General features: G+C 35.3%; 1 protein-coding gene across 1 annotated transcript in view; it reads right to left on the reverse strand.

Annotated features, from left to right (window-relative positions):
• Positions 1–26586, reverse strand: part of Dpyd (dihydropyrimidine dehydrogenase) — an 803780-nt gene that overhangs the window by 84763 nt on the left and 692431 nt on the right. The window contains exon 20 of the mRNA XM_026401392.2: positions 26181–26360. Within this exon, the coding sequence (XP_026257177.2) occupies positions 26181–26360 (180 nt within the window). The remainder of the gene's footprint in view (positions 1–26180; positions 26361–26586) is intronic.

A 26586-nucleotide genomic window follows, 5' to 3' on the forward strand; every position in this document is an offset into this window, starting at 1 on the left:
CCCAGGGCCTTTTGTGCTTCTACAAATCATGTCAAGTTGCTCACAACCAGTGAATTCATTACACTGATTTAGAGATGGCAGCACATAGGGTGAGAATTTAAAAACAACAGCAAAAACACTAAAGTCTTCAACCTGTACAAGTTTGCAATTTGAAAAAGTTTTATATCTAGGTGAATGTTCTTCCTATGAGGGTTCTTCATGTTCCTTATTTACGATAGATGGGTTTTGGAGAGTTCCACTTCTAATACTGGCAGTTTCTCTTGTTACACTTCTGCCGCAGGTAACTGAAAGTCACTTAAGGTCCAAAAGAAGGCAGAATGTGAGGGGAGTGTCACTTTTAAGAAGGCAATGACACCGTTCCTTTTTTCTGAGGACAGGCCCAGGGAGTACCAAGAAGGGAGGTTTAAATCCATACAGCAATCCACAGTCTTACTGGTCGAGAAATGAGTTCAAGACCATGAGAGCACCTAGAAATTGGAAAAATATTCAGGAAAGGAGAAAGCTACAGAGCAGGAGGACCTAGCCCAGCTAAGGCCAAAGTAACTGCACATATGTTTCAATGTCTACTAACTGCAGAATGGGCAGAGTTGTGGGGTTTGCATTCAGAGAAACTAAAACAACAACAACAACAACAAAAAACAATAGTCAGTCTTCTTAGTTGTCCAGAGTCTAGATTTTCTCTATAATGTATCCTTCACATAGTTCAGACAACAATAAAAATGGTCAGACATATAGAAAAATATCAGGAAATTATGAGCACTCTTCAAAGAATGAAGAGATCAAGAGATGGAGATCAAGACTGAGAGGATACATTCATTAGAGAGGTTATGTTTTAAATTAGCTATTATAACTATGCTCAGTATATAAATAAAAATATGCCAATAATATATAATGAGATAAGAAATGCTACAGAGGAAGAAAATAAAAATGAACTAAAAATAAATCTTACTAGCTGTGAACAATGGCACACTCCTATAATCCCAGTGGCTCAGGAGGCTAAGGCAGGAGTATCGAGTTCAAAGCCAGCTTCAGCAAAAGCAAGTTACTAAGCAACTCAGTGAGACCCTGTCTCTAAATTAAAAAAAAAAAAAAACACAAAATGGGGTGGAAATGTGGCTCAATGATTGAGTGCCCCTGAGTTCAATCCTCAGTACTTAAAAAAAAAAAAGAAAAAGAAAGAAAGAAAAGAAAAGAAAGAAACTCTTACTATAGAAAAATATTATATCTGAAATAAAAAGTTCACTAGGTGGGCTTAACAGCATAATGGAGATTCTATGAGAAGAAAGACTTTGTGAATTTTAAGGGATATTAATAGAAATAATATATTCTAAAAAACAGAAAATAGATTACTATAAAAGAAGCAAAAGAACTTCACAGACATAATGAACAATATCAAAAAGTCTAATATACAGTTAATTGGAGTCTCAGAAAATTGGAAAGAAAGAATGGGACAAAAAAACTCCTTAAAGAAATAATGACCAAGTAGCTCCTAAATTGGGTAAAACACATACAAGAAAGGTTCAGGAAGCCCAGAGATGTTTATATGGTTTAAATACTATAGGGATAAGTTTTTTAAGATTTGTGATAGTTTGATATTATATTATATAGGGGTCAATTTGGAGACTGAATTTGTAATCTGCTATGAAAATATAGAAGAGGGAATATGGAAAAATGAGAAAATAAAAATTACTTAGTATTATATTGTGTTTATTTTAAACTTATTATTAGAATGTTAAATAGGAGTGCTACCTGTACATATGATTATTCACTTACTATACTGCTAAAATCCTAAGATTTACCTTTCTCCCTCCCTTCCTTCCTTTCTTTGTCCCTCCTTCCTTCCCTTTCTCCTTCCCTTCTTTCCATCTTTCCCTTTTTATCCTGGAGGAAAAGGATAAAATTTTTCTTAATGATAGCATCCTATTGAGAGAGAAATAACATTTGGCCATTGCAATAATAAATAGTCTTATATTTATAATGTTGCTTATTTAATTTCTCAACAGTTTCTATACCATAAGGTGCTAGGTTTTTTCAAGATGATTTTAGAGCAATTTCTATTTAAAAGGCATAAAAATCAAACCAAAAATTTATTTTCTAAAAATACATGATAAAGAAAAAGTAACACAAATGACAACATTTGTTTCTCTCATCTCCTTTAAGAATATTAAAATAAAAGTACACTTGAAACTGAATGCTTTCTCTAAGCTCCTCATATAGAATGTTAGCTATACATATTCTGCTGAACACTTTATCTCTTCTCTATACTGATAAGCAAGTTGAAAATGTATGACTCTTTAATAAACCACCAGACAAAGGTGAGATTAAAGAGTCTAGAGGAATTGTGAAGGCCAAGTAAAAGGGTGTCTGATTCTGAGAGATAAGCTAATTCTTTAAACAGAGGAGAAAGATTGCAAGAGACCCCCACCCACCCACCCATCAAGCCTTTTCTAGTCATAGGGTTTAAAATCAATTTCAGTTTCATTACTACTTGAAGTTTCTTTTACTGCCACTTATTTTGAATATCTGAATCTCAAAGACAGAATGCCAACCTTGTACACAGAATCAGTCAATGGGGAGCAGGAAGGTACCACCCAAATTATTTACTTCATCTACAAGACACTTTACCACCCCTGGGGTTCAATAATGTGATATATAAATAAAAGCCTTACTTCTTACTTAAATTGCTGCTTTTATTCATTATTTTTTGAAAGTCCAGTTCTTTATAAATCTCGGAAACAAATTCAGACCTGGTCACTGTTTGTTCTCAAGTTAATTTTTCAAATAGCTTTAGGATAGCCTTGGTTAACTTGGCAAAATGCCTTTTTAAAAAAAAGTGAATTATTGTGTTTAAAACTTGGCTAATTTCTCCCTCCTCCCCAGCCCAAGCAAAGTCTGTTTATTTTTAAGCAGACATTTCAGCATTGAATGGTCTAAATTCCATCTTATGTTCATATCTTGAACTGGCTGGTTTGAAGGCAGAAAGGCTTGCTTCTATATCTCATCTAATTACAAACAGCCACAGATTAGTGATTAAATTAACTGAAAAGCTTCTGGCTCATATCAATTAATTTCTTCCAGAATGTTTCCTTAAATAAAGCTCTTTTCTATACAGCTGCAGGAAATATTCCAAACAGTCCAACTATATATGCCACTGCCTTTGAATATTTTCATTTTAATGTTGGAATCTCTTATAGAATATGACCTGTGAATTATACAGAAACTATGAAACATTGTTTTACCATGTTAATACAGATAAAAGAAGTAACAATATCCTTGTTCCAATAAATTAAGAAACTTTTTAAATAACTCTCACTTTTTGAAACCACCTAAATCTGTGAGGAAGCTGTGGGTATTTCTAAGTCATTCCCAACAAAGATATAAAGAAGAATTCTCCATCATCACTTTTAACTCATCATGAAGCCTAAATCTTGTATAAGGTAATTTTTCCAAATGGAAAGAAAAACAAATCTACTACTCAAGTCTACAAAGTGGTTCCTATGAATAAAATCAAAAGCTAATGGGATGACCCTCTTAGTCCATTTGTTCTGCTAAAGTGAATATCAGAGATTGGGTAATTTACAAACTATTGAAAACTTATTTGTCACATTTATGGAGGATAAGAAGTCCAAGATTAAGGTGCTAGCAGGTCTGGAGTCTGGTGAGGGCCTTTCACCACTTCCAAGATGGCATCTTGATGCTGACGTCCTCCCAAGGGGACAGACTCTGTGTCCTGGCATAGTGGAAGGGACAGAAGAAGGAGACAGCTCCTTTCAACATCAAGCCCCTTTATAAGAATCTTCATGCTATTCACAACTTAATCAGTGCCTAAACATCACATCTTTTAATGCAGATGCATCAGGGAATAAATGTTAGCATGAATTTTGGAAGCGACATTATTAATCAAATGGTAACTCAGTTTTTTAGAAACAGTTGAGAGGACAATCTGGTGGTATTTTGCCTGTTCCTGATTTACAGAATTGGATTCTTAAGAAAAAGTGGCAAGTTAAAGTTGTATAATAAAACTAAGGCTTCCTAATGGAGAAATTTTAACTTCCTCATAGGATTTTCTTAAGAAGATTGATGGTTTATCTTTATTGTCCCTGTAGTCCTTGGCATCTGATCATATCCATTACCTACTTCTTCCAAATTTTCCCTTCTCTCAGTTCAGAGGCTCAAACTCTTTTATGTGCTATGAATTATATTTTGTGTTATGAATTTCCAAAAACATAAGCAAGAATCCCCAAATTTGCCAAATAGATCAGTATTAGAAATTTCAAATTTTGAGAAGCAGAATTTGACAGAGGAGTATTATCTAAGAGCCATATTATTTGAGGAGTTTATAAATTTTCTTTGTATTATTTTCAATAGTTTTTATAACTACTAGTTTTTAAATTACTTCTTCGGAGAGCATCTTAGTAATAAATTACAAATAGGAATAATTTTGGCAGCAAAGCTTTATATTTATAATAATATAGAATTAGGCTTTAGATGAGCCTCTCAGAAACAGATATATATTTTAAGTTTTTCTGATGGAAAATTTTGTTGTCTTTTTTCCCCCTTTTTTACAAGATGTCTCATGGTAAGTTTATATTTTTTTAAAAGTTTTAGTGCATATTAACAGTTAAAATCATTTTGGTAATAGGAAGAACACAATATGCACTTTTGTGAAATATCTTTCTCATATTAATATACTCCCTAGATTTACATGGTGTTCTGGTACAAGATTTAAAAATTAACAAACGTATCACTCCATTTCCTGTAAGTTACCACTTCTTGACACTGTACAGTTCTTGGACATAATTACTTTGAGTCTCTAGAGTAAGATCAGTAAGCAACTAATGAAAGATTCCTGGTAGAAGCAGATAGAATGAGACAATGACTACATAACTGAGATCAAATTGTATCCACAGAGAATATGGTACTTTCTATGTTCTATAAAATTCTGCTGTAGAAGCACACTAATTTGGATGAATTGTGTGAAGAGTTCTTCTGAATTGGTGAAAAGTCTGAATTATAGATTATTGAAAAGGAAATGCATTTTTCAGATACATCCACTGGAAAGACATGCTAACAAATACTCATTGAAAACAGCCCATTTATTGTTGGTTTTCATATGAATTTTGATAGCATACTTGAAAGCTGTTAATTATCTTAAGTAGGTTAAACAGTTTCTTGAAATGTGTTTATACTAATAATTTGTTTAGTAAAGTATGGCTTATTATATTATAACATAAAGGTATATTATAGTCTTGAATAACTATTTTATATCTTAAATTAGTTGTGCCTAAAATTTATAAGTTTATAGTTCTTCATTATTAGTCTCTGGAAAACTTCCAGATATTTCTTTCAGAAGTCCACTACTCTCATTTATTATTCATAAATACTTTACATTAACAAAATATCATATTCCAATAAAGTATTCAAGTTTTCAAATTTAGAGGCCATATTATTGAGTACATGGTAAGGCCAAATTTTTTCTTTCAGTCACATATTTGTAGATTATAAATGCAAATCTTAGGGGCTCTGAGAATATAAAATATTTGTATGAGTGTGACATTTTCCAAACAATAAGCATTTCTTAGAGATATATGAATGTTATGAGGTTTACCTAGTATCTATCTAGCTCTGTGATCCAGATAAAAATCTTCTCCACAGTGTTTATCAGGCTACCTCAGTGATCTGTCAAATGCCTTCTAGAAAGCTAAGTCTGCCTTGTTGCCATGGGTTCTTTCCTCTTGAGAGGATAGAAAATGGTTCTGGTTTGGGCTCTGGTTTCCTGTTTCATGGTTTCAAATTCTTGCTTTCATTTTCAGCTCTGGAAAGTAGGATATCAGAAAGACTTCTCAATTTGCTCTTGAGTTAAATAAGGCAACTGAAGTAAAGCACTTGGCTCAGTTCATGGTATTTAATATGAACTAGGTGAATGTTTAAAAATGTTTATCTATTTCCCAGAAACACATCAAAAGAGGAAATTATGTTCATTTGACATATTGATCTAATAAAATTTTCACCCATAGCCAAACACCTTGCTTGATAAAACCTACTTCCAAAGAAACACTGCTTCATTTTCCCATTTAGATTTTTTTTAAACCAATGAATGAGCTTTTATATTTTCTAGATGTTCAAATTGAACTTTACCATTAAGAAATTTTCAGAATTCATGTCTTTGCCTTTTGGTACAACCAGTGAATGTTGAGACTTAGCACCTCCCCATGCATGTTGGTTACTCAGAGGTGACCAGTTGTTGTATTTGGATCCTATCTTCAAGCTCTCGCAGTTTCCTGAGATGTAATTTGTCTGGACCTAGAGAGTTTAAATTAAAGTGATCAAGTACTGCTTGGCAATACTTGCACATAAGATAGGGCTTTATTGTCATTTAACGATCTTTGTTCTGCCTTTTCCTGGTTGACATGGAGAAAATGCAAACAAAGCAGGAGTTGAGTAGTTCTGCCAAATCTGTTTCACCCAACAACATTTAATAATTTTGCATTTACTTTCCTCAGGGATTTAATAACTAACATTTTTATCAGGAAGTTCTCAAGTCAATATTTACTGATGAGATCAATGTCATCCATAATTTACACTTTGCTCCCTAACTCAAAATGGCTACACATTAGATTTTTGTTCTAGCAGAAGCATCCATTCCCCCCCCCCCAAGACAAAACATTTGAGATAAAATGCACTTAGTATAAGGATACTCATATAGATGTTGGTAGTAATGATCAGTTTTTTTTGATAATTTTTGAAATACTACTACATTTTCCTCTTCTAATGGATTCTATTCTCAAATTATAGGACTTAATCATTACTGAATCAGGTATGTTGTTCAATTTGCATTCTATACAAATTTAGCATAATAAATGAAACCTTCAGAAATACTCTCTGGTGGCAACCAGTTGCATGACTCTTGTGTGCACACTGATTTTCTGCCATGAACTGCTATTTGACTTTATACACTCATTACACTGTGAACATCAAAGACAACCTTAGAGTTCTTCTTCAGCCTCAACTCCCACCACTGCTGCATCTTGCCCCACCTTAGCCCTGGCAGGTCACACCTTGTAACACTTCATAAGGAACAAGGTGTGGATAAATAAATCATTTTTTTCTGGAAAATTTTCTCTGGTAAAAGAGTGTAAGGTCAGGCATCTTCCAGGGGACTTCCAGGGAGAAATCTGCAGGCATGGATATGGGTAGACTGTGAGCCTCATAAAGGTAGGGGAAAGCACCCACACACTGGTCTGGAGAACTTTCAGACTCCATTTGTAGGATATTCAGATATATATATCTCACAATGCTTGAGAGAAAGTGCTGCAGAAATAAAAGCTTTATGTGCTGTTGTAATGAAAACATCTACTGCATTGGCTGTTGTTATCTAGGAGTTTTCCTGCCATTAAGTCAAAATCAGTCATTACCTGGTAGCCTGGACAACAATGGGCACGAAAAGCCTATAGGAAGTTGCTTAGCAAAAAAGAGTCTAAACTTCATTGAAATACCCAATTACTGACTTGAATGCTGATTTTATATGAAATTGAGGTGATTTAAGAGAAAGTCCCCAACACTGGCCAGGCATCCAGTCAGGCATCCATGCACTGCTGAAGGGAGACCCAACACTGGGAAGCCAAAGTGTCCACAGGAAGCCCCTGCAGCACAAGACCAGCCCTCTCCCCTTTGTCTAAAAGCTGTCTCTTTTTTCTTTCCTCTTGAGCTCTCTTTATCTTGAACACTTTCAAAGACATAAATTAGCAGGCCAGAAGGACTAGCTTCATTAAGGCAATTGGTGGGGAAATATATGCATGTAAATAAGTACACGAAGTCATAACCCAAACTGCATTTGTTGTAGAAGAGCTAACACAAGTATTATTCAACATAAAGAGACAGAGAACTGAAGGGAGAAGAGATGGGCCCATGAGCTTTGCCAATAAACAGAGAGTCCATGGTGAGGATCTGCCCTGTGGGCAGGACTGGCAAAACAACCTGGTATCAGTAGTAAAAGCCCTCTAGGAAAGAAGGGCACATCCCTACAAAAACAATGATTTATCCTGAGTCCACTGAGTATCCAGGAACAAGTGTCATATTATTCTTGGTACAAATGACTGTCACAGGTCACTGAGAGGGAGGTGGAAAGTTCACCAATCTTGCTCAAGAATTAATTGAATCTGGTTCTGCTGTCATCATAGAATTAAACTCTAAGCGTTAGAAACAACAATTCTCCCTGTAGAGGAACACAAGTAGAGGCAATAAAGCCCACTAGGCAAGTATCCAGGTTTTCTAAGCTCATAGAACAAACCAGAATGAGATAGAATGCTGCCTCTGCTCTTTCTAGCATGGGACCTTAGTCTTCTTCATTAGGAAAAGGAGAATAATGATTTATACCTTATATGAATTGTTGTAATAATTAAACAGAAAACATAAAAAGCTCTCACAATTTAATGTTAAATAACAGTCATTGCAAGGCTTATTTTTTATTATTACTATCATGACTACTAATTCTACTTTTCCTTGGGCAAATAACCTTATACTCATGAACTGATTATAATGTTTTTGTCTATTTTACAAGATAAATACATATATCTTTGAATAGTAGAAGTAGAACTTCGCCTGGCTACATTCTGTGGGTGCAATTTAAAGGCATCATTGGACCTCCTACAATAACAAGATTGATCATGACGCCAAGACATGGGATGACAAGACCCTGTAAAATAATGCTCATTAAGACAAAGGAATCTTTGAACTAGGGAAGTTAGTGTCTACAGAAAGTGTAAGGATGTTGTTAAGTGACAGGAATCATTATGTTTATGACCACAGCACAAAGGGTTAGAAGATCAAGGTGAAAGTTTATTTTGTGTCACCCAGAATTTAAAGTACTCTATTGTGACCATGTAGATGATTGTAGTATTCAGCTTTTCATAACCATGACAAATACGTGAGAACAGCTTAAAGGATGACAGATTTATTTTGGCTCATGGTTTCAGAGGTTTTAGTTCATGGTCGGCTGGCTCCATTGCTCTGGGCCTGAGGTGAAATATGATATCATTGCAGAAGGGCATGACGGAGGAAAGCATCTCAGGACATGGTAACCAGAAGGAGGAGGTGGGGACAGAAAGGGGCCAGGGACAAGATATAGTTCTTAAGAACCTGTACCCAGTGACTTCTTTCAGCTGAGCCCCACCTACCTACAATTTCTACCAATTCCCAGTCGTCCATTAAAATTATTAATGCATCAAAAAAGCTTAAACCACTAATGAGGTCAGAGCCATAATGATATAATCACTCTCCAAAAGCCCCAGCTCTGAACATCACTGTACTGGAGACCAAACCTTCACCACATGAGACTTTGGGGAACATTCAAGACCTAAGTCATACAAATGATGCTGTTATCTTTCTTCATAGCCTCTATGGTCTGGTCTCCAGCCAGGGTAGGAGAAGATTCAGATTATATGTGTGTGTGTGTGTGTGTGTGTGTGTGTGTGTGTGTGTATTTACTTATTCTGGAAGTTGCAAAATATATGTGTATAATGTTTATTATATATGATGTTTATTTATTGTAGTAAATAATGATTCTTTGGCTAGTTAATTATTTTTTGTTATCCATCATGTAATAAAATACTTGAAGTTGATTCTATAAAGTTCTGATGACCTAGAAATACTAAGAGAAAGAGTGAAATACATAATTTGATAAGGTGTTTCTGTGTATGGAAATTCATAGAATTTGTTTTTGTCACATGGATTTTGATAACCGGCCATAAAACTTTTGTTAATGCTAAGAGGAAAGACATAGCTAATACTATAAATTCACTTAGATATCTCTGCCTTACATATTTTGGTAGCAAATTAAATTTATCACTTCATTATCCCTTCCTGGCAGTTGGAAGTTGTAGACTTTAATGGAAGGTGCCAGGGTAGCTAATAGAATCTTCTCGTCACAGATGAAGGAAATGGGGAAGTAAAACTCACAAAGATTTGATGGGATTTATGCTAAAAGACAATGGCACCCAAAAGCACAAACTAAGAATAAAGACTAGGTTTTATCCGGGGATGGAATTAATTATCTACCAGATTTAAAACTGTTTTTGAACTATAAGTTTTAAAATGTAGCTATCTTCACAAATGATTACTTAAAGCCATAGCCTATAGAATGGAATTAATTAGGACATTTACATAAAGTTTACACTGCTCTCATCCCTTAGGACTTAGTTCATTTGTCCCATCTCAACTGCCTCTAATACTCCTGGTTGAGGTGCACACATTTCTTTCTGCTTCTATAACTCTGATAGCATAATAGCAGTTATTTGAGAGAAGATGTAGTTAAGTGGTTAAAGGCTTAGTTTTTGTAATAAACAGAATTGGGGTTACATCTTGCTTCTACTTTGACATAGCCAAACCTTTTTATCTTCTGGGGAAAAATCTATAACATCTATATCTACGTATGTGTATGTGTACATATGATTATATATGTGGAACATTTAAAGAGTTTATTAATACTATTTTGTCTTTTTGCTATCGACTGTCCTGTAATTATGGAATTATTTTTTTATTACTCCATCTAACCTATCTTCCACAGCCCTGCACATAACAAATACTCAATATTTTCTGACTGAATAGATGCATATTCAAATGATTAAAATCAAAATTCAAGCATTCTGATCTAGGCAAAGATATGTAAAAATGATTTCTAATTAGTAACAAAAATCAGATCTGTCACAAAAACTCTGTGAGTTAAGAAAAGATGTGTGATACTTGTTTTTAATCATAATTTTCTAGGTGATCCATCTTATACAATAGAAAGTACAAAAGCAGAGACTTGCATAGAGAAATACCAGAATCAAAATATAGTTTTTGATGCTTTAAAATTTGCAGTGTTGTACAAAATGCACAGAATGTACCTGGAATGAATGGAAATTCAACCTCAAGTGTTTTGTCTGAGTTCCATAAATGTTATAATTTTATTATCCATTAATAATACTATTACAAGACAAAATGTCAATGCATATATTAATACATTAGAAACGTATTCAGTTGAAAATTTCCAGACAAATTTCCCACTGGGTTTGTTTGTGCAAGGGTGGGTAGGAAGCCAGGGCAAAAGAGCCCAGCCCTGCATGTAACCCTCCATATCTGCAATCAATTTAAGGTTCTCTTCTGGAAGCTTTGGCCTGAGGCAAGGCCAGCTTTTGTTAACAGAGGCTGCAGGCACCAGCTTATCCTACAAAGCAAAGAAAGTTCAAGGCCTACCAAAGGACCTAATCAAATTTTCTATCTTGAAGAAGCAGTTTCTCATTTGAATTGTGATGGCACATCCTCTGCCTACACCACTCCTCAAGAGCCAGATGTGTCCCTTCTAGATTTCTAAGCCCTAGCCAGCCTCCCTGATGCGAAAGGCCTAAAGTATTCTGATTCCACACCCAGCTGCTGGCAAGCTGGCAGAGAAAAATGCATTTGTTTATGCCCCCAGCCATCCATTTTCTTTAAGCTGGTTTCCAGCCAACGTTTTTATCTAGGTACCAGTTACTCTTTTTTCAGTGGTTAACTTCATAAGGTTGTTAGTCCCTAAAGGTGACCTAATTAAAAGTAATTTGGACATAAAAAAATGTCTTTTAGTAAATTTCTTATATGATACATCTTATTTGAATCCTGGAAATATTATCAAATGATTACCCTCCAGTTTCTTTCAGAATGTGTTGTCTGCTTTTCTTAAACAACTGAATGGATCTATACATATTTATACACACAGCAAAATGTACACATTGTGAGCAAAGAGTTAGAGGAGTTTAGACAAAATCTATCTCTATGAAGCTATCTCCACAATCAAGGTAGAGGATAAAAATATTACTCCTGGAAATTGTCCTGTACCTCCTTCTGGTTAAACCTTACTTAACACTGTTCTTATTTCTAATAATATAGAATTGTTTCTTTATTTCTTAAACTCTACACTTAATGAAATTAGTAAGTTTTATTTTGTGTCTAACTTCTTTCTCTTAACATGTTTTGAGATTCTTCTATCTTAAAACTTTACTAATGTGTGCTTTTTATTTCTTTCATTTCTCTTGAATAAATACTTAGGAGTCAAAGTGTTGGGTCTTATAAGAAATTGATGAAGAGTTTTTCAAAATAGCTGCACCATTTTATACATCCTTAGCCAAGTATGAGAACTGCAGTTGCTCTATATCCTTGCCAGCATTTGGTGTTGTCAATCTTTTAAATTTGTTTTCTTCCCAATAGGTGTGAAGTAGTATCTCATGGTGGTATTGTTGCACTTTATAATCTCACCTAAGAATTTCTCTCCCTCTTTTCCCTTAAGCAGGTTGTTAGATCTTACCCAGTGTAGCCCTCTATTTAAGAAAATATTATTCCTATACAAAGCAAGAATACCAAAACCACAATGATATGTAAGGATACCTGTGTAATAGGATACACATTAGTGATGAAAAAAGATGCACCTAACATTAGTTTCCTTGACCTCTCTCTGCTAAACTTTCTTTTGAGTTCCTAGGATGGGTGGCATGAACACTAGCAACACAGATCACAGATAGAATTTTCAGAATCTTGGTGAAATAATTCAACAGGAACCTACTCCATTCTGGTTCTGAAGGGATAAGAACATCTGTCCTTCAATTCCACTTTGTTTCCCTAACAACTGCCACCTTCTGTAGGTCTTCATTTCTATCTAAATCAGTTAATGCATTCCTTTTAGCCCAGGAAGATCATCCTTGAAGCTCATTAGAATCAAATGCATCTCTTATTAATTGATTCAAAAGTGAAGAAAAATCCCATTCCATATGATTTAGGCTAAATAAAATTTTTAAACACAGTGCAAATCAATTGAACTGTCCTTTCATGTTGCATCTTTCAACAGCTGAATATTCTATATGGCATTTCACAGAAATATGATTTGATTTGAGAACATCTGCAGCAGTCTGGAACACATTTTCCCCTGTACTTGACTTTTAGCTCATTATAGCTCTCAGATGTTCTCTCAGCAATCCTGTGACATATTGGAGTGTTACTGAACAAACATCAGTGAAGCCTATGTCTTGAGTAGTGTCAATCTCAGTTGAAAATGTTTCAGCTTTCTTAGCATCAACACTAGAAGAATTTAATTAACCCACTGAAACTTTCAAAATGATGGTTAATGCATGGAAGAAATGAGAAATCAGAAGAGTGGGGGGAGAGTGGGTAAGTGCTTTAACCTCCCACAAGCTGATGCCTGCCACCCTCAGCCCTGGCTTAGGCAGACCGTGAGAATCCTTGCTGCTATGCACAGCCTCCCACAGTCTGCCTTGAAACCTCTGGCTTGCTCTATTGCCCCAATGGAGATGGAGAAGGTGGAGGTGGCAACTGCTGCTGTCACACTCCCTGGTACCCACACAAGGTCAGCTTCCAGCCTTTAATCAGCTCTCATCCAGCTGCTCTCATGTTTTCAGTAGGTGGGGCTGGGAGACCAAGGTCAGAGAAGAGCTGTCGGCAGTGACATGGTTTTTTGCCCACTGCTGCTATTACATTAAGGAAGCAGCTGGTGAGATAATGTATGCCAAAGTGCTTTGTAAATTATAAAGTGCTTATATAATTGTCAGGGATAATCACTACTGTTGTTTTATTCCTAGGTTGCAGAAAGAGCACTGATCTGGGCTATTGGGTGACAAAGTCCACCAGAAAGCTGAATATATGGGTGTGTAGGGTCCAGAGGGAGGTCTTTGGTGAAAGCACAGATATGGAAGATAACAAAAAAAAGTGTAAAATTGGCTTCATGGGTCAGATGAACATATTCAGTCATCTGTGAGTCATGGACAGGATGGGGGGACAGGGGTAGTTAAAGGACAAAAACTTGTGGCTGTGGGGGTGTCTCCCTAGAGTCTCTTTCATAAGGGCACTAATCCATTTATGAACAATTGTCTCCTTAAGGTCACACCTCCTAATAGTACCCCTTTGGGGGTTAGAAGTTCGACATATGAATTTGGGGTGGGGGTGGAGACAAACACTAAGATCATAGTATAGGCACAATCGGGAAATAAACATTTTAGCTTTATGATATTGAAAGAAAGGCTCTCTGGTAGCTTTGACAACTTTGCCAAGAAATCAGACCACAGGTGGAATGATATAATAGGAAGCTGCATTGTGGCACTAGCTACCAGCAGGTGGAAGAAGTGAAGAAAGGGAACAAAGGACACTAAAGATGAGCTCTTCCATTTTACAATTTTTCAGAGGGTTAAAGAACTATTCAGCCTTTTGGCAACACCTCCAAGTTGCCTGGAATTCTATGCTAACCCTCACAAGCTCATTGCACTGTGGTAATAATTAACCCTGAAATCTCAGTGACTTAAGGAAGTTCATGTCTCTCCAGAATGTGGTGTCTCAGTGATGTAGGACATTCATTTAAGGTTGCCATCATCTCAACGTGAGTCTTGTTTTCTATGAAAAAGGAAGAAAGCATGGCGAACCGGGTGCTAGCTCTTAAGTACTTTGCCTGAAGAGTCTCATGCCATGCTGCTCACATTTCATCAATTAAACAAGTCACTTACCATATGGAACATCCAAGAGGCAAAGAGGCTAACTTCTGTTATAGAACCAGAGTGGGTCGAAAAGCAGGAAATGTTAGTGAGCACTAGAGACATGGACCACAAACATGGAAGGTATGAACAGAGTTGTATAACAAGGCAGGCTTATCCTGCACCCCAAGGAAATTGCATACAGTAGTCCTAGAATCATTTTATCTTTGTAGGATGATTGGTTTATCACAAATGCCATACATTTATAAAAGTTGTTTTCATTTGGGACCTACATTAAATGGCAAGACAGATGTAGTAACATCTAGGGCTTGAAAGATGACCAGGTTGATAACCATGAAATGATGAGTGACATTCTACCACTCATTTGAACTGGGCATATGAAGGAAATAATCAACATTAGGGAACCTAGGAATGGTTTTATTGTTTTGGATAAAATGGGATAAAACTGATAAGCAGAAAAGACAAATGAAACACTTTAAAGATGTAAGGCAACAAATCTTCAAAAGGAATGGTCTCTGTTTGCTGGAAAGAGTCCACAACAGAGTGGCCATGGAGGCATGAGGGCTGGGCAGGAAGGCTCCAGGGCACTTTCAGTTTAGGAGGCAACTTCACACACAGTGCCTGCAGCTGCAAATCAAAGGCTGCTCTGTGCAGCATCAGTCACATCCCCTATGCAGGCTGTAGGCACACCTCCTCCCACACATTTCTAGAGGGTCACTTGTCACTGAGAAGCCCAGAACTGTTATAGGGTATGGATTCGAGGTACTAATGAGATTGATTCCCAAGATGATACAGCAGAAAACAGGGTAGGCATTTAGGAATTAGGTGTTTAACTAATCAATATGGGTAACCAAATAGAGTAATCAGGTTTCTAAGGAGAAAGGAATAGATATTTCATCTGAATATTTAAAGTGTGAGATTGACAATCATTCAGTGACTCTGAAGGTATCTTGGCATATCCTTTCAAAGATTCTGGAGTTTAGTAAAGCTGTTTGACAGCATTTATGATCCATATCATTTTGAGCCTAAAAAATAAGTCTAATAATTGTTTCTCTTTAAAATTTCCATAAATTAAATCCCCCATTTTTATTTGAATTGGCAAACATTTAATTTTGTTCTCAAATCTTAGATTTAGACACTGGCATAAAGCTCAATATAATTAAAATTTCTGTTGACTCTTTACATTATCAAAATGATTCCTTTGACTTCTATAATCACCAGAAAATTATATCTTTAATCTAACATTCCCTTTATTCAAGTGGGCAGATAGGCTAGACTGGAGATATAACAAATTAATGCTTTTCTCAAGAAGAGTCTCAGGGACATAGCTCAGAGTTACAGAAATATTTTGCTTTATTCCATAAAATCATGATTAGGAACAATGCTAATTGTTTCGTTGTGTCCATTTTTAGAAAGGAGTGTAGGGGATAAGTTCAAGGTTAGAATTTGAACTCCAATTTTAATTTACATGCTTATAGTAATTATACCTTTTAAGGTTCTCCATCTCCACCCATGATGATAAAAATCCTAATTTTTTCATGGTTTAAAAGTAACATCAGAATTAATGTGGGTACGTTGTGTTGAAGATGAAAAGCACTTTTACCCAAGTTTTAAGTATATAATTAATATTAATAAGGTGCATTCTGATTAAAGTAGTTATATTTGATGAAGTATGAGGAATTATACTTAACCACTTACTTTTATGAATGTGACAAAGGAAATAATTACATTTGTGCTTGGTAATTAGATATCAATTTTACGTGGTAAGGAGAAATGAGGAATCATATTTCCTTGTATGCATCTTGGACTAAGGAAAGAAATGGATGGGAGAATGGTAACCAATGAAAATACTTGTGACTTGCATCCCATTTCAGGCATGCAATGGTGGACTGCAACAAGGCAACGATAGTGACAGCAAATTTAAAATCTCATTGCTGCCCCATTCCCCAGACCAGCTGACCTGTCATTGCTCCAGATCAGACTCAGAAGTGGAAAGTTATGTTCTGCAACATCTCATCCTATGTCCGTGCCCACGCAGGCATTGACAAGTGATCACACGCTTCTGCTGGGCTTGGCTTGGCATCACAAGCATCCTCGACACAGGGTTCCTGGCAGGCACTACTAACTGATTAGAGTTGCCCTGTGAAATGAACCAACCTACCCCTGGGGTGGGAGGAACCACGCTGGGAAGGCTTATAGGACTTACAAAAAATTCTGGTTATAAGCAATGCAAAACTACCTCTTCCCATAATGTGAGGGATTCCTACCAGTATCTCTTCTAACAGTTCATGTTAAATTCAGATATTATTACTTCTACTTTGGCAATAGTAGTAGGTGCTTCCTTTCTGCCTACTGTAGAAACAATGATGGACCACTCATGAAAATTTACTGCTTAAACCTAAAATTAACTGATTTTCTCTTCCATTTTACTTGTAAAGCGAATCCTTCTGAATTATTTAGAAACTTTAGGTGAACAGGGTGCTTCAAAGGACAAAGATGCTAGCTGCTAGCTTTTGGCCATATCAAACAAAACTATGCTAGTAAAATCATGTTATAATAGAAGGTTAAGAGAACTTATAAAAATGGTATATAAGTATTATGTGGAAATTCCACACAAAGGTAGAAGAAATCAATTCAAGTACTGCTCAAATGTTTATATTTACCCCAATATTATCCATATATTTTGGACAAGGCTATATCAACTATCAGTGTTATCCTATAGTTACAGATCTATATTTATCTCTTTTCATTTTTTAAAATTTTATTCTCTTTTATTGCTGAGTAATATTCCATTGTGTGTAAATGTGTGTGTGTGTATATATATGTATATATATATATCACATTTTTAAAATATTTGATTTTATTTTTTAAATACATGACAGTGGACTATATTATAATTCTTATTATACATATAGAGCACAGTTTTTCATATCTCTGAATATAAAGTATGTTCACACAAATTCATATATTGGTTGTCTACTATATGCTGGACATTTTATGTAGATTATTTCCAATCTTCACAAAGTATTTGTGGAATAGATATTATTGTCAATTTGCCTTTACAGAAATGGAGAAATTGGGGATACATATAACTGGCCGAAGTTCATCCAATAATAAGACACTGTGACTAAATTTGAACCCAGAACTGTGCTCTTTGCTGTAGTACTCATTTCACTACACCACAGTGACTTCTCTCTGGGATCACTGCAACTGATAAGATCATCAGAAGCTCAGAGCTACAAAAGCGGGTATTTAAATCTATCCAATATTTTTTGTCTCTAAGCAGAAATATTCCACATTTATAAAATAGGTGTCTGTTATTTTGTTATTTTCTTATAGGACACTTGATTATCCAGTATCTTAGAAATTAATCAAACTACCCGATAACATTTAGGAATCTAGACTACGTCCCTCTGAAATCTGAGGTACACACTGATCCAGTAATTTTGGAAAATTTGAACTTTGAGACACTGGGTGCATTTTTCTTTTCTTCTTCTTTTTTTCTTTCTTTTTTTTTTGCCATGTCCTCTAAAAATAAACTAAAGCAATTAAAAATATTTAGCCTCATTTAGTCTGGCTATAGTCATAGAAAGTGACGTCAGGTCAGTAATAATGTTTTCTATTTCAATCATTACCCAAATAACAGAGAGAAATGTAAATGTCATCTGGAACTTTTCTAACAGCACAATGTAACCATCTGGCAGTCCCAGGGAGAATAACTGCAGGGACAAAGATGCAATGGGAGAAGATAACTGGATAAGGACAACAGAGCCATAAAGTGAACTTGAAGGAAAATAGCTTTCACCTCCCTCTATTCTCCCTTTAATGGGTTAGCTCTGAAAATAGCTATTAGAGAAAGAGGAAAGAAAAGTTATTGCACATGGGGGTATATTGCAAGAGCCTAGCCATACATACCTCAAAATAAATTTCTCATTCTAAGATTCCACATACAATACTAGTTGATAAGATTAAATTATTTCAAATTACTTCACGACATATTTTAGAAGTATTACATACATTTGTTTTGGACCCAAATGTTATGGATATTATCTCCTGCTCTGTGACTTGAGTTTTTGTTTTCTGTCTTTTGATGAGCAGAAGTTAGCCATGATGAAGCATAATTTATCAATATTTTTTTCTTGTCTGGTTATTGCTTTTTGTATCCAATCCAAGAAATTTCTCCTTGCCCTGAGGTCATGAAGACATTTACTTATGTTTTTCTTTTAAAAATTTATAGTGTGGAGGCATGGGGTATATTCCTTGTGCTAACTTTTTCTGTGAAGCTAAATTTGCTCTAAAAATGAGTCTTATTTTATCTTTTATGTATAACTTTAAAATTACTTTTTGTCCTATGTTAGGTAGGCATGAGGTTCATTTTTGAAAATATGACTCTTTTAATTCAAGTACCATTTGTTGAAAGAACTTTCCTTTCTCCATTGTATTGTTTTTGTACCTTTGTGAAAAATCAATTGAGTGTACAAGTGTGCGTCTATTTCTGTACTTCTATCTGTTCCATTGATCTATTTGTCTATCTTGACACCAAAACACACTTGCTTGATAACTGTAGATTTATAGAAAATCTTGAAGAAATATAGGACAAATCTTCTTTGTTCTTCTATTTCAAGGTTTTTTGTTGTTGTTTTGTTTTTGCAAACCTAGCTCCTCAAGTTCAAATGTAAATTTTAAAATCAAGATTGTCAACTTTTATAAAAATCCATGTTGAAATTTTGATTGTGATCATGATGTATATATATCAGTTTGGAAAGAACTGACATCTTCACACAGCTCACCAATGATTTAAGTCTTCTTTAATTTTTACTCATCAATCCTTTGTAGTTTTCAGTATACAGATATTGCATATATTTTAATTTGTTCCAAAGTATTTTGGGGTTTTTAGCTGCTGTAGTAAATGGCATTTTAAAATTTAATTTCCACTGTCTATTGTTTCAATTACTCCATAGAAATGTACTTGATTTTGTATATTTTTTGTATCATGAAATTTTGCCAGCTTTACTTATAATCTTGATTGTGTTTTCACAGTTCTTTGGGATTTTGTATGTACACAATCTTACCATCTGCAAATGAAGAGAGTTTAAATCCTTCCATTCAAACCGAGATTTCATTTATTACTCTTTATGTTGTTGCATTTGGTTAGGACCTCTGCTAAAATAAATAGAAGTGATTAGAGTGGAAATTCTTGGTCAATTCTTGATCTTAAGAGAAAATAATTTATTGTTTTAACTTTAAGGATGATACCAACTATAGCATTTTTACAGATTGAGGAAGTTCCCTTCTATTAATGGACCACTTAGGGTTATTATGAATGGATGTTAGATTTTATCAAGTGCTTTTTCTGATGTATGGACTTATACCCAAACACATTAAGAAACCCTAAATTTCAAATAAGAACAATTAAAAAGCAGAAAAAGGTCTGAACAGATACTTCACTGAAAGAGGAAGATATATGAAAAGTCAATACAGATGTAAAGTATTAAATCTCATTATCAATGAGGTGAAAATTAAAATCTTAATGAGCTATCCATATACATGTACTAGAATGGCTAAAATTTAAAAGACTGAGAATATCAAATGTTGGTTGGAATGTGGAAGAACTAAACACACACCCACATCTGATAAAAATATAAAAATGGTACAATCATTTTGGAAATCAGTTTGGAAGTTTTTTGTAAAATTTTTATATCTATTTTACATCCAAGAAATTACATTCCTAGGTGTTATCCAAGATAAATAGAAATATGCAGCCACAAAAAGAATTATGTAAGAATGCATATAAAATATATTTTCACTAACAAAATAGTAGAAACAGATCAAATGCCATTTTGATTGAGTAAACATATCATAGTACATTTATAAATAAAAGAAATGAACTAATAAGATGAATAACAATATGAGAAATTTCTGGAACATTGTGTGGAGTGCAAGATGTCACAAAAGACATACTCTATTTGAATAACATTAAAAAACATGAAGAAATTAATCTATGTTGATAGAAACTAGATGCTGCTTACTGCTGGTGGTGGTAGGGGACAGATGACAGTTGGGGTATCTCCTGAGGTGCAATCTTCTACACCTTGACAGGGTTTCATGGCATGAACATTTATCAAAACTCATTAAATGGTTCATTTAAGATCTGAATATTTTTTATGTAAGTTTTGCCTCAATTTGTAAAGTAAATAATGCAGATAGCACTAAATTTTCCTTTCTTCTTCTTTTTTTCCTTTTCTCTTTTGCAGCTCTGGGGATGTGTATGGTTAATTTGAATTGTCAACTTGATTGGAATAAGAAAGATGCCAAGGATTAAGAGGTTTATGGGTGTGTCAGTGAGGGTGTATCTAGGAAGGATTGGCAAGTGGGGTAGCCAACTAAATGGAGACCCTCCCTAAGTGTCAGCAGCACCGTCTAATAGGATGATAGCTTGGATGGAATAAAAATTTGAAGAATAAGGAAGCAGCAGCACCTGCAAGCTCGATTCTCCTTGACTGGGTTCTAGATTGCTGCTGCGATCCTCTGAGGATACTGGACTGGACTCTTGCAACTTAACTTTTCCAAAGCGGATCCTGTCAGTGATTTCCAGAAGCTGTGTGTCTTAGACTAGGGTAGCACCATTGATCCCCCTTATTATGGGACTTCAGTCTCTTGGACTGTGCCGTTACTGGTTCTTCCAGCTCTCCAGCTTGCAGAAGGCCATTGTGGACTATCCAGCTTCTGGTCACGTAAGTCAACCTGATAGATCCCCTTTTTATAATTATGTTTCCTATTGATTCTATTCCTCTAGAGAACCCTGACTAATAGAGGATGGTACCCAGGGCTTGCACAGGCTAGAAAGGCACTCTACCACAGAAACACTCTCCCAGTATTTAGAAACTTTCAGGCTGTAAATAGGAAGTACTCTGTTTTCTAATGAGGCTGCTATTAGGCCTTTTACAATGGTCATACTGTTGACTTTGAATATTCCTTTTGAATAATTTGTTCTCTACACTGGCAAACTTGCTTGATAGTTATACATAAATATATAAAATTACCACAACCATGGGGCTCGGGTTGTAGCTCAGTGGTAGAGCATTTGCCTAGTACATGTGAGGCACTGGATTGGATCCTCAGCACCACATGAAAATAAGTAAAACGTTACCATGTCTATCTACAACTAAAAAAAAAAAAAAAGAAATTAAAGCCACCACAACCATATAAAGTAGTTTTATGACACTGTGTCCTTTTTCATTTTAAAATAAATAAGAATGATGCATCTGGTCTTATGGATATAATTTTAGTTTCTACCATCAAAACAAAGCCTTATTTTCAGAGTTACTATATAAGTTCCATAAAAACATTTCTTGTTTTAACCTAAGAAAGGCCTTTTAATGAGCAGAGATTATGTTGACTTATTAATATCACTGATGTGTATTTCATCATGTTTTAGTACCTACTGAAAGTAATTTGGCATACTTACTGTTTTCTTCTAAAATGACTGCTATTCCTGAAAGTGCCTGGCTGGAATTTTAATTATAAATTGGCTTTCTTTTTTTTTTTCCGCCTAAATAAGAACACCACAGACACTTTGTGCAATTTAATTCTATAAACATGTAGCATTGTTCTATGTGCTTGAAGCTCAAGTATAAATAAGACATGATCTCTGGTCTTAAAATGCTCATAATGAGCTGTAGCACTGGACAGGTAGACAACTTAAAGACTAATACCAGCAGTACAAGTTATATGAATAAGGACTACAGGAGAACAGAGAAAGAAGTGATGTAACTTTTCTAGAGAGAAAGGAAGACAATCATAGATTGCTTCACAAAGGAAGTGCAATTGAAGGCAAATATAAATTAGAGATTGATCATCATATTCACACAGCAATTCAGCTACCATGCTATTGATCCTGCCTACTCTGTGCTAGGCTCTGGGACTAAAAATGTGTTCTGGGCTCTCAAGAGGCTCATAGTCTAGGCACACTTTGCTATATCAAGAAAGCATAAACATTATTCACCTGCCTACCTCCCCCTTTCTATTCAGGTTTCTTACTCTCTGATTTTACTAAACTAGATTCATACACAAAATGGAACTTTGAGTTCAAATGTTCTTTCTTTTTACATTCTTTTCATTTCAGGTGCAGTGAAAGAACTAATGGCTAATAGTGAAGGGACTATTAACTCTAAATGCTACTACCATGCTATTTTCTTATAACATTAATTGATTCATTTACTCACATATTTGACCAATATTTATTAAGCCCTGACTGGGATAGAAAGATGGGTAAGACAAGTGACACTCAGTAGCAACATAAACAGCCAAGTAAAAATTTAATTACTGTGTGATACCTGTTGCAACTGAGGTTCAGGCAAAGTAGGAGAAAATCAATTTTGGTGTAGAGGGCAGGGAATAACTTGAAGAGAAGAATTTTTCCTTGGTGAATTGGACAGCTGCTCCAGATGCCAGAAACAGCATGTGAAAATGTGTACAGATGCCCAGCCATCATCAGCAAGTTTGGATTCTGCTGTTTCCATTCCAAGGCTCTCAGAATTCTTGTTAGGGGTCCTACACTATTCCCCAGCACACAACCATGAGAGATTTCTTTCCATTCTTTTCTTATTGCAAAATTTGCTATTAAAACATTCAATTTATTTCATGTCTTCCACAGCAAACAATCTTGACATGATTATTCTTTCCCACACTTAAAGACGCCCAACAGTAATATTTTCTTTTCCTTCACTAAAATATATATTTTACCTCCAACTCTATTCTGGATTAATGTGTATTTGCAGTTATATTATCATCTAGGTACTTTTATAAGCACTTATTTAAAACTCCTGGAGCCACATGTTGTATTTTGGATATTAAAAAAGTAAAATGGTCTGTATTTTCCAGTTTATCAAATACTCCCACCTCTCCTCCCAACAGAGTATTGGCCAGCAACCTGGAACCAAACATATTCGTCTCTCTGCAATAAAGATTTAAATGTTCTCTAAGAAGAATAAACACAGATTATAAATTGCCTCACATCAGTTCAGGTTAGGTTTTCTGCCAAATAAGTAATGTAAAAATATTTAATTTCAGAACTTAAATTTTTAAGGATTATGGCCCTGTATTGTGGTTATCTTCATTTTGAAGCTTTGGAAACAGATTTAGAGAGGTTAAGTAACCTACACAAATTGCCTAGCTAGTAAGTAATGGAGCTGCACATTAACCCAGCAGTCTTATCTGTAACTTTCGACTCTTGTCCTATATGCAGTTTACTGACTAGATGTCTTGCTTCTTTGGACATTCAGAATCAAGTATTAGATTTCTGCTCTTGCCCCTTCTATTTTATTTCTCTTCTAGCTCAAAATTATTCACTTCTAGCTTTCTCTATCAAGAGATGTTTGTGCCTGCTTCTAGCTAACTTCTCATTTCTGACTTTTGTACTGCTATTCTTTTTTTTTCCCATTCCTTTTTTCCTTTTTGGCAATGCAGATCCTTGCAGCCCTTTATTGCATTGATGTGTGACAATGCAGATTCCTGGATGAACCTCTATCCACCATATCAGGATGCATGAGTGTGCTCAGGAATCTACATTTCTCACATGCATAACTCATAGATTTGTAAGCACAAAAAGACAAAAGATCAGCTATTTGTGAAAGATGTAGAGTAAAAATGTACTTCCCAAACAAATTTTCCTGTCTAAAGAAGTCAGCTATATCTAGTGAGGTGCCCCTTCTCTCATCTTCATGCTATAAAGTATAAGAGAATCAAGCCACTCTTTAGTTAACAAATGAATATATGAGTTGCTTTGGAAGACACACACATGCGTGCACATGTGTACACACACACCACACACCAGAAACAATAAGAATGAACAAATAGGAAGTCACCTGTATTCCGGATCAGAGCATTTTGATTCACTATTGGGGAAATTAACCTAAAGGGGATATTCACCTATTGTTTTAGTCACGTCAGCCCACATTGGACAATCTAGGAACATAAACCTATTACTAGACCATCTGCTTGCTCCTCAGCTCAGCGTTGAGAAATGAATCATTATTATAATCACATAGGCAAATTTTTTTAACAATTGATAATGCTGAAAATTACACTTATGCTGATGAAGGCTGGACTTACCAAAATTAATTCTGAATCTAGATTCAAAGAAAATCAATTTCCATTTATGTCATTGACACACATGTCCCTATCATTATCCATCCTTTTTTGAATACGTTAAGTTTTGAAATGAGTGTGAAAGTGCTTTAAAGACAAAATGTTACAGTATAATGCTGCTACTTTCATTTTGGCTCACATGGCAACCTCCCAAATTTGAGACAATGCTTTTATACATGGTTATAATCTACAATGTCAGAAACAATTTCCTTGAGATATTTACATTGAATGAGTATAATGTCATTTGTGAAAAAAATTTTTTAAGTTATAAACAACCTGAGGATATTGATAGTCATTGATAAAGGCAAGAACACTCACTGTCTACATACTGCAGACTCAGTGTATGATAATATGATTAGTTACACTAACAATGCTGCTTAGGCACTGTCTTGCTAATTATAATATTATAAATATTAATGTCACAGCCTTTCTGTTTGATTGCCACTCATGGAGTCATTCATCATGATATTTTCCTGGAACCCACATTGTAAGATTTTATTTCTTTCCCTCTCTTCTTTTTCATCATCGGACCTGCAATCATACACATTATTTTTCAAGAAGGCTTTATTTTTGGCTGTCTGCTAGGAGAGGGACAGTGATATTTCCCATTTTTCACCATCCAGTTTTAAGATGTTTCTCTTATTCTTGCTGAGTCCCTCCCCCAGTTATCCAAGGCACAGTACCCAGGGTTTTTGTTTTCCATTCTTTTTCATGTGACCTGTTTCAAGTTAAGATTCATTTGAATTATTAAATGCTTCCTTAAAGAATCTTTTTATACTGACTCTCTTTTTTTAAAAGTTAATTATTGATGTAGTGACAAGCTGAAAAGACTAAGAATGATAATTTTTTTTCCTCCCCTCTTTCAGGAATCAAGAAATGTCTTCTGACAATGGTTGCCTATTTAGAATAACACAAAGGAAACAAAAAGGCGAAATGCTGAATGTTGTTTTAGAAAAGAGTTGCTAAAATCACTGTATTATACAAAATGTAAATGTAGTGTATATTTCTCAGAAAATAACTGTTAGTGAGAAAGTTAGGATCTAACCTTTTCAGCCCAGGTTTAGCCACACAGCAGAAGCAGTTACAAAAGATACTGATTAGATTTTAATTTTAAAAACTTCATCATATTATTCAGGACTTCAGTGATTTGATTGTCTTGCAAATAGAAAGGTAATGCTATAATTTCCAGAGCTTGTTAAAAAATAAAGAAATCTCTAGTCTCCCACTGGAAAGAATGCCAGTCATCACCACAGTAAGCATGAATTTGGAGGCACTTTACACTACAAACTTCAATCTTTTCCTTTTATATGACCTTGTGTTATCTTGGTTTTATAAAAAGGTAACTCACAGACCCATCATATAGCTGTAATCAAGCCTGTTCTAGAATGATTCTACTGCAAAAATCACTTCTGCAGGTACTGTATTTCCTCTGTTACTGAGAATGTGGGAAGGTAAACAAGGTCTGAAATAGCAACACGCTGAAGCAGAATTCTCAAGGACAACATTGGAGAGGTGAGCACATACCTTTCCCATGAGCTCAGCAATTCGTGGAACTGGTTTCCCTTTCTGGTGCCTCACAGTGGCTGGACTCTGCCCGTCCCAGTCTTGAAGCTCTTCAATGCTGCTCAGATAGAGCAGGGCTTTGAGGCCAGTGCAATAGTCTTCAATCACAGTAAAATCCTGATTCTGAATAGCACTGCACACCTGGAAAAGATGGAACAAAAACCCAACATCAAACCAAGAGCTCATTCTCCAAACAGATCCACTTTTCATATTTCAACAAGTATTTATGTTATATACCAGATGCTGAACTAGGTGTGGTGGATCAATGGCTGCCTGGTTTTGGGGGTGGTAGGGAGGGAGGTACTGCAAAGGGGCACAGGGGAACTTCCAGAGATGATGAATGTTCTCATTAACTTGCTGTGGTGAT

Source organism: Urocitellus parryii, chromosome 11 (assembly GCF_045843805.1).
Source record: "Urocitellus parryii isolate mUroPar1 chromosome 11, mUroPar1.hap1, whole genome shotgun sequence".
Lineage (NCBI taxonomy): Eukaryota > Metazoa > Chordata > Mammalia > Rodentia > Sciuridae > Urocitellus > Urocitellus parryii.